General features: G+C 42.5%; 1 protein-coding gene across 1 annotated transcript; it reads left to right on the forward strand.

Annotated features, from left to right (window-relative positions):
• Window positions 1–203: 203 nt before the first annotated feature.
• On the forward strand, window positions 204–9,713 carry LOC110491046 (guided entry of tail-anchored proteins factor CAMLG). Its single transcript, XM_021564422.3, has 4 exons — window positions 204–542; window positions 4,081–4,544; window positions 4,705–4,770; window positions 8,392–9,713. Exons 1-4 carry the CDS (start codon window positions 380–382, stop codon window positions 8,590–8,592), a joined length of 894 nt encoding a protein of 297 aa, XP_021420097.3. The 5' UTR covers window positions 204–379; the 3' UTR covers window positions 8,593–9,713.
• Window positions 9,714–14,794: the final 5,081 nt, after the last annotated feature.

Below are 14,794 nucleotides of genomic sequence, written 5' to 3' on the forward strand. Positions count from 1 at the left end.
TTTAAATACACACTGGACAGGTGTAATGAATATATGTAAAAATGACCATAACGAGCGTTCTAATCGCCTGTAAATACACACTGGACAGGTGTAAAGAACAGGTGTAAAAATGACTTTTGACACTTGAGAAAAAAAGAAGAAAAAAAAGCAAGTGAAAAAAAGATCATTACAAATGTTAAGACGTGTTCCGTGTAAAACGAGTTGAACCTTTTGGCTTTACGTAGATGATGAGATCATCAACGTGCGCACTACACAGACAATACAGGCAGGCCCCATTCTGTTGTATCCGGCTGCAGTAAAATGCAATAATCTAAGAATTTGTCTACACGATCAGAATATTGTGTCTTGTACATGAAATAATCGTAATATTCCTGAAACCATGCAGTGTCCAGATGACACTAGTCTAAATACACCAGAAGAGAGAACCTGTCTTTCCTCTGCGCAAAGAAGAGCAGAAATTCGGAGACGAAAATTGCTCATGAATTCTGAAGACAGAATGAACAGAATTGTGGGTTTCGCCAAAGCAGAAGCTGAAAACGACGGTAAGGAAAACCTAAGTGGTGGTCAATGGTTTGCTCGCTGATGAGACAACGAATTGTTTAGCTTGATGGCTTATATTAGCTTCCAGCTAGCTTCAATGGACAGTCAAATCGTTTCTCTTTTCCAGCTTGCTGATAGGCGTTTTTAGATCAATCAATCACGGTTTTTTATAAAGCCTTTTTTACATTGGTAGTTGTCACAAAGTGCTTATACAGTAACACATCCTAAAACCCAAAAGAGCAAGCAATGCAGAAGCACAGTGGCTTAGAAAACCCCCTTGAAAGCCAGAAACCTAAGGGACAGATCGAAATTTACTGTGAGTGTCGTAGCATGCCGCCAGCATATCTCTGGGGTTAGGCCTAAACTTCTCTTCCTTTTCTGTTTCCTTTTCTCTTCCTTTACATATCTCTATCTCTGGGGTTAGGCCTAAACTTCTATTCCTTTACATATCTCTATATATTTGGGGTTAGGCCTAAGCTTCTCTTCCATTTTTTATAGGCAGTATATGTATTAAACTATTCATATCATACAGTGGACACCTAAGCCTATAGGCCAGTGTCACGTTGAAGTTAATGTAATTTATTTTACAATACAAGGAGAGGCTTGTGTGAAAATATTTTTTACATTGGGGAGGGGGGTGCATCTAAATGTTTTAATAACTCATTGAGTTGGACCATTTGATAAAGTTTGCATAGAAAATAGATAGTTAAAATGGATATGCACCCTATCTTGTGTCTATAAAAACACCTTGATGTAATGAAGTCACACCTTTACATTTTTTTTGTAATATATTGTCTAATAAAAATGTAGTGGTTGAAGTGCTTCCATTACCAATATAGGTAAATTGGCGACAGCCCTCCCACCTCTGTTTCATGTCTCTGGTAGCCTGCCAAAGCCAGCATGGATAGAATGCAGTAACTGACTAATAAATCACATTTTTGTCACTTGCGCCGAATACAACAGGTGTAGGTAGACCTTACAGTGAAATGCTTACAAGCCCTTAACCAACAATACTTTAAGAAGTTAAGAAAAATTGTTAAGTAAAAAAATACAAAATAAAATTATCATAATTAAACAGCAGCAGTAAAATAACAATAGCAATATACAGGGGATACCGGTACAGAGTCAAAGTGTGGGGGCACCGGTTAGTCGAGGCAATTGAGGTAATATGTACATGTAGGTAGAGTTATTCAAGTGACTATGCATAGATAATTAACAGAGAGTAGCAGCAGCATAAAAGAGTGGTCTGGGTAACCTGTTCCGGTAAGCTGTTCAAGAGTCTTATGGCTTGGGGACAGTCCACGTCTAGGGTGGCTGGAGTCTTAGGGCCTTCCTCTGACACCGCCTGGTATAGAAGAGGGTGAGGTCTAGAGTTTTATTTTTCCCTCTGGTTGCACATTTAACATGCTGGTAGAAATGAGGTGAAACGGATTTAGAGTTTCCCTGCATTAAAGTCCCCGGCCACTAGGAGCGCCGTCACAGGCTAAGTGTTTTCCTGTTTGCTTATGGCCGTATACAGCTCATTGAGTGCAGTCTTAGTGCCAGCACCGGTTTGTGGTGTTATTTAGACAACTACAAAAAATACAGAACTTTCTTGATAAATAGTGTGGTCTACAGCTTGTCATGAGATACTTTACCTCAGGCGAGCAAAACCTCGAGACTTCCTTAGATTTCGTGCATATATATACATAGACCGCCACCCCTTGTCTTACCAGAGGCTGCTGTTCTATCCTGCCGAAAAGCTTAAAACCCACCAGCTGTATGTTTTTCGTGTCATCGTTCAGCCACTACCCGGTGAAACATAAGATATTACAGTTTTTAATGTCCCGTTGGTAGGATATACGTGATTGTAGTTTGGCTATTTTATTATCGATTGATTGTACTTTGGCTAATAGGGCCGATGGTAAAGGTAGATTACCCTCTTTTGGCAACAGATCCTTACAAGGCACCCGGACCTTCGTTCTCGATACCTCCGTCTCTTTCTGCTGCGAATGACGGGGATGAGGGCCTTGTCGGGCATCTGAAGTAAATCCTTCCCGTCCGACTCGTTGAAGAAAAAGTATCCCTCCAGTACGGGATGAGTAATCGCTCATCATGGTGGCAGAAACATTATGTACGAAATAAGTTGCAAAAAAAACATACACAATATTACAATTGGTTACAGGATCGTAAAACGGCAGCCATCTCATTGGCACAATTCTCTTCCAATATTTGCCATATTCTAATAATTATGATGTTCCAAAGTATCGCCACGGTCTGTGCCATGGTCTAGCTGCCACAACTGTCATATGGTGAAACTTGCACTCCTGTAGATATGAAATAATTGGATGGTGAAACTTGCCAGCCATAAAAGCAAGGCAAAGCAATTCAGCAGGCAATCCTTGTCCTGTATAGAAACATTATTAGATTTTTTTTTTTAAATAGGTTTTGCAAACAGTAGGCATTTATAATTAAATGTAGGTCAATGGAAATCTGCCTAATATCTTCTAAACTTCCATGTTTAGTTGCAGGGGATTCGTTTGAATTTAGAAAATGCTCTGTTATTAAATTAAAAGGTTTTGCTCCATGAAGTAATCAAACAATGTTTACGCCGCCATCTTGACCATTTCAAATCTTCTCTCATTGAGAAGGTTGGTCAAAAATTCAAATTACCCTTCTACAGTCTACTAGCTACTATGAACCAGTGGCATGTAATCATGGATGCAAAGGGAACCAGGCTTCCCGCAACAATGTACCAAGAAAAAAACATACTAAATTATTGATATTTTTGTCTCTCTATTCACAAGAGGCTGAATGTATCTCACCAGAGAAAGCATCCGAGCGAACGAACCATCTCAGAACAGTACCAGTCAAAAGTTTGGACACACCTACTCATTCAAGGGTTTTTCTTTATTTTTACTATTTTCTACATTGTAGAACAATAGTGAAGACATCAAAACTATGAAATAACACATGGAATCATGTAGTAACCAAAAAAGTGTTCAACAAATCAAAATATATTTTATATTTGAGATTCTTCAAAGTAGCCACGCTTTGCCTTGATGACAGCTTTGCACACTCTTGGTATTCTCTCAACCAGCTTCATAAGGTAGTCACTTGGAATGCATTTCAATTAACAGGTGTGCCTTGTTAAAAGTTAATTTGTGGAATTTATTGCATTTGAGCCAATCAGTTGGACTTTTAAACTTTTTTACAGTTCTTGCAATTTTCTGTATTGACTAACCTTCATGCCTTAAAGAAATGATGGACTGTCGTTTCTCTTTGGTTATCTGAGCTGTTCTTGCCAAACTATGGACTTGGTCTTTTACCAACTGCTATTGGACCATGATGCAGTGTGCTAGAAAATAAACATCAGTGTGAAATGTGCTGCAGTCATGTAGTCATGACAATTCAGTGCTTTTCTGTATTATCTAACTAGCTTACCGATTTGCATTCAATATATGACCATAGAGATTCTATATATGGATATCACAGATAAATCAAGTTAGCCTAATCCATTACACTGACAATGTCATGTCAATCCCGACCTTGTCCCAACAGGATCATCCAGAAGTGTTACGGCACCCGTGTTCCATCTGGACTTGGACAGGAGCGACTCGTGGTCAACATACCCCTCCTCCAGACTGTCTCCATTCCTCCCAGAGGCAGTAGGCAGCAGCCACCCCCACAGTGATCTCCCAGGGTATCCCCTGCCAGACACCAGCGAGGTGCTGGGTGGCAGTGTGGACAAGGATGTGACACCGGGCGTCCGTCAGAGGCCACGCGGAGAGGCCCATCTGGCAGCTGATGAGCCCAGCCACTCCGGATCCCCACGCAGAGGGTTGCAGAAGTACCTGTCCCGCTTTGATGATGCCATGAAGCTCAGAGGCCAACTGGCCAATGAGAAACAAGCCCAGGAGGCAGCTAGCTCTGACCCAGATGAGTTGGACTCCTTCAGGCTCTTCAGGCTTGTTGGCAGTGTCCTCCTTGCTATCTTTGTCAGGGTTTTTGTCTGCAAGTATCTGGTGAGTCTGATCAGAAAAGTGTTGTCTCTTCCCTTGAGAGCTTTGATTTAGTTTAATACCACTGACTTACTCTGTTTTAGATTATGCATTATGTATGGTAATATGAGATTAATGATTTGTTGAAGCAGTTCATTAACTAGGCTACTCTTCCCTTTTGCAGTCCATATTCGCACCATTCCTCACCCTCGAACTGGCATACATGGGGTTGTACAAATATTTTCCAAAGGTAAGAGATACCGCTTCACCTTTTGGCATTAATACACTGCTCAAAAAAATAAAGGGAATACTAAAATAACACATCCTAGATCTGAATGAATGAAATATTCTTAAATACTTTTTTCTTTACATAGTTGAATGTGCTGACAACAAAATCACACAAATTATCAATGGAAATCAAATTTATCAACCCATGGAGGTCTGGATTTGGAGTCACACTCAAAATTAAAGTGGAAAACCACACTACAGGCTGATCCAACTTTGATGTAATGTCCTTAAAACAAGTCAAAATGAGGCTCAGTAGTGTGTGTGGCCTCCACGTGCCTGTATGACCTCCCTACAACGCCTGGGCATGCTCCTGGTGAGGTGGCGGATGGTCTCCTGAGGGATCTCCTCCCAGACCTGGACTAAAGCATCCGCCAACTCCTGGACAGTCTGTGGTGCATTGAGCTAGACATGATGTCCCAGATGTGCTCAATTGGATTCAGGTCTGGGGAACGGGCGGGCCAGTCCATAGCATCAATGCCTTCCTCTTGCAGGAACTGCTGACACACTCCAGCCACATGAGGTCTAGCATTGTCTTGCATTAGGAGGAACCCAGGGCCAACCACACCAGCATATGGTCTCACAAGGGGTCTGAGGATCTCATCTCGGTACCTAATGGCAGTCAAGCTACCTCTGGCGAGCACATGGAGGGCTGTGCGGCCCCCCAAAGAAATGACCCACCGCTAAACCGGTCATGCTGGAGGATGTTGCAGGCAGCAGAATGTTCTCCACGGCATCTCCAGACTGTCACGTCTGTCACATGTGCTCAGTGTGAACCTGCTTTCATCTGTGAAGAGCACAGGGCACCAGTGGTGAATTTGCTAATCTTGGTGTTCTCTGACAAATGCCAAACATCCTGCACGGTGTTGGGCTGTAAGCACATCCCCCACCTGTGGACATCGGGCCCTCATACCACCCCCATGGAGTCTGTTTCTGACCGTTTGAGCAGACACATGCACATTTGTGGCCTGCTGGAGGTCATTTTGCAGGGCTCTGGCAGTGCTCCTCCTGCTCCTCCTTGCACAAAGGCGGAGGTAGCGGTCCTGCTGCTGGGTTGTTGCCCTCCTACGGACTCCTCCACGTCTCCTAATGTACTGGCCTGTCTCCTGGTAGCGCCTCCATGCTCTGGACACCGCTGACAGACACGGCAAACCTTATTGCCACAGCTCGCATTGATGTGCTCTTCGAACATCTAATTCCAAAATCATGGGCATTAATATGGAGTTGGTCCTCCCTTTCCTGCTATAATATCATCCACTCTTCTGGGAAGGTTTTCCACTACATTGGGACTAGAGGTCGACCGATTATGATTTTTCAACACCGATACCGATTATTGGATGACCAAAAAATGACCAATTTTTAAATGTACATATTTGTAATAATGAAAATTACAACAATACTGAATGAACTTTTATTTTAACTTAATATAAAACATAAAATCTATTTAGTCTCGAATAAATAATGAAACATGTTCTATTGGTTTAAATAATACAAAAACAAAGTGTTGGAGAAGAAAGTAAAAGTGCAATATGTGCCATGTAAGAAAGCTAACGTTTAAGTTCCTTGCTCAGAACATGAGAACATATGAAAGCTGGTGGTTCTTTTTAACGTGAGTCTTCAATTTCCCAGTTAGAAGTTTTAGGTTGTAGTTATTATATTAATTATAGGACTATTTCTCTCTCTACCATTTGTATTTCATATACCTTTGACTATTGGATGTTCTTATAGGCACTATATGATTGCCAGCCTAATCTTGGGAGTTGGTAGGCTTGAAGTCATAAACAGCGCTGTGCTTCAGGCATTGCGAAGAGCTGCTGGCGAATGCAGGAAAGTGCTGTTTGAATGAATGCTTACGAGCCTGCTGCTGCCTACCATTGCTCAGTCAGACTGCTCTATCAAATATCAAATCATAGACTTAATTGTAATATAATAATCACACAGAAATATGAGCCTTAGGTCATTAATATGGTCAAATACGGAAACTATCATTTCGAAAACAAAACGTTTATTCTTTCAGTGAAATACGGAATCGTTTCATATTTTATCGAACGGGTAGCAACCCTAAGTCTAAATATTGCTGTTACATTGCACAACCTTCAATGTTATGTCATAATTATGTAAAATTCTTGCAAATTAATGACGGTCTTTGTTAGGAAGAAATGGTCTTCATACAGTTTGCAACGAGCCAGGCAGCCCAAACTGCTGCATATACCCTGACGCGAATGCGCCTTTGTTAAATCATCACCCGTTTGGCGAAGTAGGCTGTGATTCGATAAATTAACAGGCACTGCATTGATTATATGCAACGCAGGACAAGCTAGTTAGCCTAGTAATATCATCAACCATGTGTAGTTAACTTGTGATTATGTTAAGATTCATTGTTTTTTTATAAGATAAGTTTAATGCTAGCTAGCAACTTACCTTGGCTCCTTGTTGCACTCGCATAACAGGTAGTCAGCCTGCCACGCAGTCTCCTCGTGGATTGCAATGTAATCGGCCATAAATGGCGTCCAAAAATGCTGAATACCGATTTGTTATGAAAACTTGAAATCGTCCCTAATTACTCGGCCATACCTATTAATCGGTCAACCTCTAGTTGGGACATTGCTGCAAGGACTTGCTTCCATTCAGCCATGAGCATTAGTGAGGTCGGCACTAATGTTGGGCGATTAGGCCTGGCTCACAATCAGCGTCCAAATTCATCCCGCACCTCTGTGCATGCCGGACAAGTTCTTCCACACCGATCTTGACAGTGGACCTCGCTTCGTGCATGTGGGCATTGTCATGCTGAAACAGGAAAAGGCCTTCCCTAGTCCGAACCATGAATAACAGCCCCAAACCATTATTCCTCATCCACCAAACTTTACAGTTGTGACTATGCATTGGGGCAGGTAGCGTTCTCCGCCAAACCCAGATTCATCCGTTGGACTGCCAGATGGTGAAACGTGCTTCATCAATCCAATGGCAGCAAGCTTTACACCACTTCAGCCGATACTTGGCATTGCGCATGGTGATTTTAGGCTTGTAGGCTGCTCGGCCATGGAAACACATCTCATGACGCTCCCAACGAACAGTTAGTGTGCTGACGTTGCTTCCAGAGGCAGTTTGGAACTCAGTAGTGAGTTTTACAACCCAGGACAGACGATTTTTACGAGCTTCAGCACTCTGCAGGTCCTTTCTGTGATCTTTCTACCACTTCGCGGCTGAGCCGTTGTTGCTCCTAGACTTTTCCACTTCACAATAACAGCACTTATAGTTAACCGGGGCAACTTTTGCAGGGCAGAAATTTGACGAACTGCTTTGTTGGAAAGGTGGCATCCTATGGCGGTGCCACATAGAAAGTCACTGAGCTCCTCAGTAAGGCCATTCTACTGCCAATGTTTGTCTTTGGAGATTCTATTGCTGTGTGCTCGATTTATACACCTGTTAGCAACGGGTGTGCTGAAATAGCAGAATTCACAAATTTTGAAAGGGGTTTTTACATACTTTTGTATATATATAGTGTATACCAAATGGGTCAGGTATATATGGTCATAACCTGTGTATTGTGCATACATACACATAAAAACTTTCCGTCATCCACCAGGTTGAGAAGAAGATGCAAACTACAGTGCTGACTGCCGCGCTCCTGTTGTCTGGTATCCCTGCTGAGGTCATCAACCGCTCCATGGACACCTACAAGAAGATGGGCGACGTCTTCGCTGACCTCTGTGTCTACTTCTTTACATTCATCCTCAGTCACGAGATCCTGCTGTTGGTTGGTCCAGAGGAGGCTGAGACTCCCTGATGGACAGGAAGTCCCTGTGCTATGGCGGTGTCACAGAAGTGGACATTATGCTGACCCCTGATACTGATCCTTTACCCTACCTCCTTCTCCACACCATTTCCCTTCCTGAGTCAGTAGATCCCATAGGGGAGAGAGGGTCGAGGTGCAATGTCCGCAGGTAGATAAGGGAATAAGACAGAAATAACAGGTTGAACAAGGTAACATAACATTCATTTGGGTTCTGACCCTCTACGACATCTTGTCGATAGGAGCTGCTTTAAGTTCCCTTTTATTTTGCTTTCTACAATGTTTATATAAGGGGTCCAGTTACTTCGCAATTTTTGTTTTGTTTCTGGTGAATTGAGTTCTCATTTGGAAGACATACCCTTGTATGCTTAAAGAGTCTAAGCTCTTAGTACATTTACCTTTTAATCTGGGCTAGGAAAAGGATAGGGCTCCCGAGTGGCTCAGCAGTCTAAGGCACTGCATCTCAGTGCTAGAGGCGTCACTACAAACCCTGGTTCGATCCTGGGCTGTATCACAACCGGCCGTGATTGTGATTGGAAGTCTCAAAGGGCGGCGCACAATTGGCCCAGCGTCGTCCGGGTTTGGATTTAGCCGGGGTAGGTCGTCATAGTAAATAAGAATTTGTTCTTAACTGACTTGCCTAGTTAAATAAAAGTTCAATTTAAAAATGAAAAGGATGGCTTAGGAGTGTCTTTTTGGAAAGTGCGTGTTGTCACTGATATTCAATGTGGGAACAGTGGGATCTTATAAGCTTGTATATCTGTGCTGGATAACTCTGATTGTGGAAATGTCATGTATTGCTATCCCAGCCTCACTCAAACTCTGTGGCATGTTACATCATCTGTTAATCCCTCATTGTACCCAAATTAATGTATTCAGTTTGAGACAGGTTTTCTATGTAACTTCATTGGTGTGATATCTTGTTTGTCAGATTTACTTGAATGTTTTGCAATTATTTATATTTTTTTGTATAAATGCTGTATTCATAATTTATTTCATGTGAAATTTTGAAATCGATATCAACACAAAGATATAGAGAAGCTAATGTTGCTTCTGGTAATAACATACTGGAATTAATATGCTGTATTAAACCAATAAAACCTTGGAGCATTTCACAATTGTCTCTGGTTGATTTTTACATCAAACTCCTCTCTCAATGATGCTGCTTCATTTGACCTGAGATGTAGGCTAAGTGTACATATGTGACCTTGTTCATTTGGGTTGATATCAGTAGGCAGGTTCGCATTGACCCAGGTTTATTTGACAAAAGCAATGATGCAACAACAACAAATTGAGATGTGTATTGAAACAGCAAATATAGGAGACATTTTCAAAAGATCAAGTTTTTATCCGTTAGACGGGTGGATTTTTCATATGTAGTTCCTTTATTATGACAAATTGATGGAAACAGTGTTTTTCAAATAAATCATGATTGCTGAATCATTTCGGCAATCACTGCATTTAATTTTATTCATTTCATTTAATTCTTTTTTTTAATCCTTTTTTTTATCCCCAATTTCATAGTATCCAATTGGTATTTACAGTCTTGTCTCATCACTGCAACTCCCGTACGGACTTGGGAGAGGCGAAGGTCGAGAGCCATGCGTCCTCCGAAACACAGCCAAGCCGCACTGCTTCTTGACACAACGCCCGCTTAACCCAGCCGCACCAATGTGTCAGAGGAAACACCATACGCCTGGCGACCGTGTCAGTGTGCAGTGTGCCCGGCCCTCCACAGGAGTCGCTAGAGCGCGATGGAACAAGAACATCCCTGCCGGCCAAACCCTCCCCCTAACCCATTTTGTGCCGCCCCATGGGTCTCCCGGTTGCGGCCGGCTGCGACAGAGCCTGGACTCGAACCAGGATCTCTAGTTGCGTAGCTAGCACTGTCTAAGGGACAGATCGATATTTACCGGGTGGAGGTGGTCCAAAACAATGTTTTTTGCTTTGTGGAGGATTGGGTGTTTTTTTTTTTATTGGGCACGGGAGGGTAGTGTGGTTTTTCCCCTGGTTTACATTTGCTCTTTTTTTCTTTTGCTCTTATTTTCCTTATAAACAATGGCTTGACTTACTTTGGATATTACCCTAATAAAGTTTAGAATAGTTTGTGAAGGTTTGGTATGGTGTCTATTATTAAGCTTTAGCTACTGCAGGCCTATGATGTGAAGGCATTGCATCCTGGCACTCCAACTCACTCCATCAGTTGAACTTGAGGTGAGGAAGTTTGTTTCAGGCCTACCAGAAGTTACCCCTATAATCTACCAACATAATGCTTCTCTTTATACAAAATATACTGATTGAAAATGTATGAATTAGCCTCTATGTCTATATCTGTATAGCAGACGCTGTAACCATCTGACACAGATATGGCTGCGGCATGCATTTATTTATTTTGTTTTTATTTAACCAGGTAGGCTAGTTGAGAACAAGTTCTCATTTACAACTGCGACCTGGACAAGATAAAGCAAAGCAGTGTGACACAAACAACACAGTTACACATGGAATAAACAAGCATACAGTCAATAACACAACAGGGGAAAAAAGAAAGTCTATGTACCGTGTGTGCAAATGGCATGAGGTAAGGCAATACATAGGCCATAGTAGCAAAGTAGTTACAATTTAGCAAATTAACACTGGAGTGATAGATGGTGATGTGCAAGTAGAAATACTGGTGTGCAAAAGAGCAGAAAAGTAAATAAAAACAATATGGGGATTAGGTTGTTAGATTGGGTGGGCTATTTACAGATGGGCTATGTACAGCTGCAGCGATCGGTTAGCTGCTCAAATAGCTGATGTTTAAAGTTAGCCAGGGAAATATAAGTCTCCAGCTTCAGTGATTTTTGCAATTCGTTCCAGTCATTGGCAGCAGAAAACTGGAAGGAAAGGCGGCCAATGGAGGTGTTGGCTTTGGGGATGATCAGTGAGATATACCTGCTGGAGCACGTGCTACGGGTGGGTGTTGTTATCGGGACCAGTGAGCTGAGGTAAGGCAGAGCTTTACCTAGCATAGACTTATAGATGACCTGGAGCGAATGGGTCTGGCGACAAATATGTAGCGAGGGCCAGCCGACTAGAGCATACAGGTCGCAGTGGTGGGTGGTATAAGTGGCTTCGGTGACAAAACGGATGGCACTGTGATAGACTGCATCCAGTTTGTAGAGTACGGTATTGGAGGCTATTTTGTAAATTACGTCGCCGAAGTTGAGGATTGGTAGGATGGTCAGTTTTACAAGGGTATGTTTGGCAGCATGAGTGAAGGATGCTTTTTTGCGAAATAGGAAGCCAATTCTAGATTTAACTTTGGATTGGAGATGTTTGATGTGGGTCTGGAAGGAGAGTTTACAGTCTAACCAGACACCTAGGTATTTGTAGTTGTCAGAGCCGTCCAGAGTAGGGATGTTGGACAGGCGGGCAGGTGCAGGCAGCGATCACTTGAAGAGCATGCATTTAGTTTTACTTGTATTTAAGAGCAATTGGAGACCACGGAAGGAGAGTTGTATGGCATTGAAGCTTGCCTGGAGGGTTAACACAGTGTCCAAAGAAGGGCCAGAAGTATACAGAATGGTGTCGTCTGCGTAGAGGTGGATCAGAGACTCACCAGCAGCAAGAGCGACATCATTGATGTATACAGAGAAGAGAGTAGGTCCAAGAATTGAACCCTGTGGCACCCCCATAGAGACTGCCAGAGGTCCGGACAACAGACCCTCCGATTTGACACACTGAACTCTATCAGAGAAGTAGTTGGTGAACCAGGCAGGCAATCATTTGAGAAACCAAGGCAGTCGAGTCTGCCGATGAGGATGTGGTGATTGACAGAGTCGAAAGCCTTGGCCAGATCAATGAATACAGCTGCACAGTAATGTTTCTTATCGATGGCGGTTAAGATATCGTTTAGGACCTTGAGCGTGGCTGAGGTGCACCCATGACCAGCTCTGAAACCAGATTGCATAGCAGAGAGGGTATGGTGAGATTCGAAATGGTCGGTAATCTGTTTGTTGACTTGGCTTTCGAAGACCTTAGAAAGGCAGGGTAGGATAGATATAGGTCTGTAGCAGTTTGGGTCAAGAGTGACCCCCCCCCCCCCCCCCCTTTGAAGAGGGGGATAACCGCAGCTGCTTTCCAATCTTTGGGAATCTCAGACGACACGAAAGAGAGGTTGAATAGGCTAGTAATAGGGGTGGCAACAATTTCGGCAGATCATTTTAGAAAGAAAGGGTCCAAATTGTCTATTCCTTCTGATTTGTTGGGGTCCAGATTTTGCAGCTCTTTCAGAACATCAGCCGACTGGATTTGGGAGAAGGAGAAATGGGGAAGGCTTGGGCGAGTTGCTGTGGGGGGTGCAGTGCTGTTGACCGGGGTAGGGGTAGCCAGCTGGAAAGCATGGCCAGCCATAGAAAAATGCTTATTGAAATTCTCAATTATAGTGGATTTATCAGTGGTGATAGTGTTTCCTATCTTCAGTGCAGTGGACAGCTGGGAGGAGGTGTTCTTATTCTCCATGGACTTTACAGTGTCCCAGAACTTTTTTGAGTTAGTGTTGCAGGAAGCAAATTTCTGCTTGAAAAAGCTAGCCTTGGCTTTTCTAACTGCCTCTGTATATTGGTTTCTAGCTTCCCTGAAAAGCTGCATATCACGGGGGCTGTTCGATGCTAATGCAGAACGCCATAGGATGTTTTTCTGTTGGTTAAGGGCAGTCAGGTCTGGGGAGAACCAAGGGCTATATCTGTTCCTGGTTTTAAATGTCTTGAATGGGGCATGCTTATTTAAAATGGTTAGGAAGGCATTTTTAAAGAATAACTAGGCATCCTCTACTGACAGGATGAGATCAATATCCTTCCAGGATACCCCGGCCAGGTAGATTAGAAAGGCCTGCTCGCTGAAGTGTTTCAGGGAGCGTTTGACAGTGATGAGTGGAGGTCGTTTGATCGCTGACCCATTACGGATGCAGGCAATGAGGCAGTGATCGCTGAGATCTTGGTTGAAGACAGCAGAGGTGTATTTAAAGGGCAAGTTGGTTAGGATGATATCTATGAGGGTGCCCATGTTTACGGCTTTGGGGAGGTACCTGGTAGGTTCATTGATAATTTGTGTGAGATTGAGGGCATCAAGTTTAGATTGTAATTAGCTTAGATTGGATTGATGAGGAATTGAAAAATTGTGTGGTTGAGAGGGATGAGGCAAAAGATATGGCAAGTCTGGCAGCCCAACTGATTGGCCAACGTACTGCAAATGTAGAAATCACGTGACTAAACTAAATGAAAAGACAAAGAAAATACACTATGAAAAAATATATAAATTATATAAGAATGACAGTAAAAAGTTTTGGGGAACCTTAAATGACATTTTGGGGAAAATATGCCAACTTGGCTCCTTCATTCATTGAATCAGATGGCTCATTCATCACAAAGCCCACTGATATTGCAAACTACTTTAATAACTTTTTCATTTGCAAGATAAGCAAACTTAGGGATGACAAGTCAGCAACAAACACTGACACTACACATCTAAGTATATTGGACCAAATTATGAAAGACAAGAATTGTACTTTTGAATTCTGTAAAGTCAGTGTAGAAAGGTGAAAAATGATTGTTGTCGATCAACAATGACAAGCAACCGGGGTCTGACAATCTGGATGGAAAATTACTGAGGATAATACCAGATGATATTGCCACTCCTATTTGCCACATCTTCAATTTAAGCCTTCTAGAGAGCGTGTGCCCACAGGCCTGGAGGGGAGCTAAAGTCCTTCCGCTACCCAAGAATAGTAAAGCCCCCTTTACTGGCTCAAATAGCCGACCAATCGGCCTGTTATCAACCCTTAGTAAACCTCTGGAAAAAATGGTGTTTGACCAATGCTGAATAAGTTAGCCCTAAATATTTATAAAACTGAAAGCATTGTATTTGGAACAAAACACTCACTAAACCGCAACAAAATATTCTAATAAATGATGTGGAAATTGAGCAAGTTGAGATGACTAAACTGCTTGGAGTAACCCTAGATTGTAAACTGTCATGGTCAAAACATATTGATGCAGTAGTAGCTAAGATGCAGAGAAGTCTGTCTATAATAACGCGATGCTTTGCCTTTTTAACAACACTATCAATAAGGCAGGTCCTACAGGCCCTAGTTTTGTCGCACCTTGACTACTGTTCAGTCGTGTGGTCAGGTGCCACAAAAAAGGACTTAGGAAAATTG

Source organism: Oncorhynchus mykiss, chromosome 2 (assembly GCF_057628025.1).
Source record: "Oncorhynchus mykiss isolate SJ-2025 chromosome 2, ASM5762802v1, whole genome shotgun sequence".
Taxonomy (NCBI): domain Eukaryota; kingdom Metazoa; phylum Chordata; class Actinopteri; order Salmoniformes; family Salmonidae; genus Oncorhynchus; species Oncorhynchus mykiss.

Bases quoted from the DNA above. Each gene is read 5' to 3' on its own strand.
- LOC110491046 (XM_021564422.3), top strand. From the start codon at position 380: ATGCAGTGTCCAGATGACACTAGTCTAAATACACCAGAAGAGAGAACC. The intron at 543-4,080 runs GTAAGGAAAACC...TTGTCCCAACAG, and splicing joins AGCAGAAGCTGAAAACGACG to GATCATCCAGAAGTGTTACG. The intron at 4,771-8,391 runs GTAAGAGATACC...GTCATCCACCAG, and splicing joins TGTACAAATATTTTCCAAAG to GTTGAGAAGAAGATGCAAAC.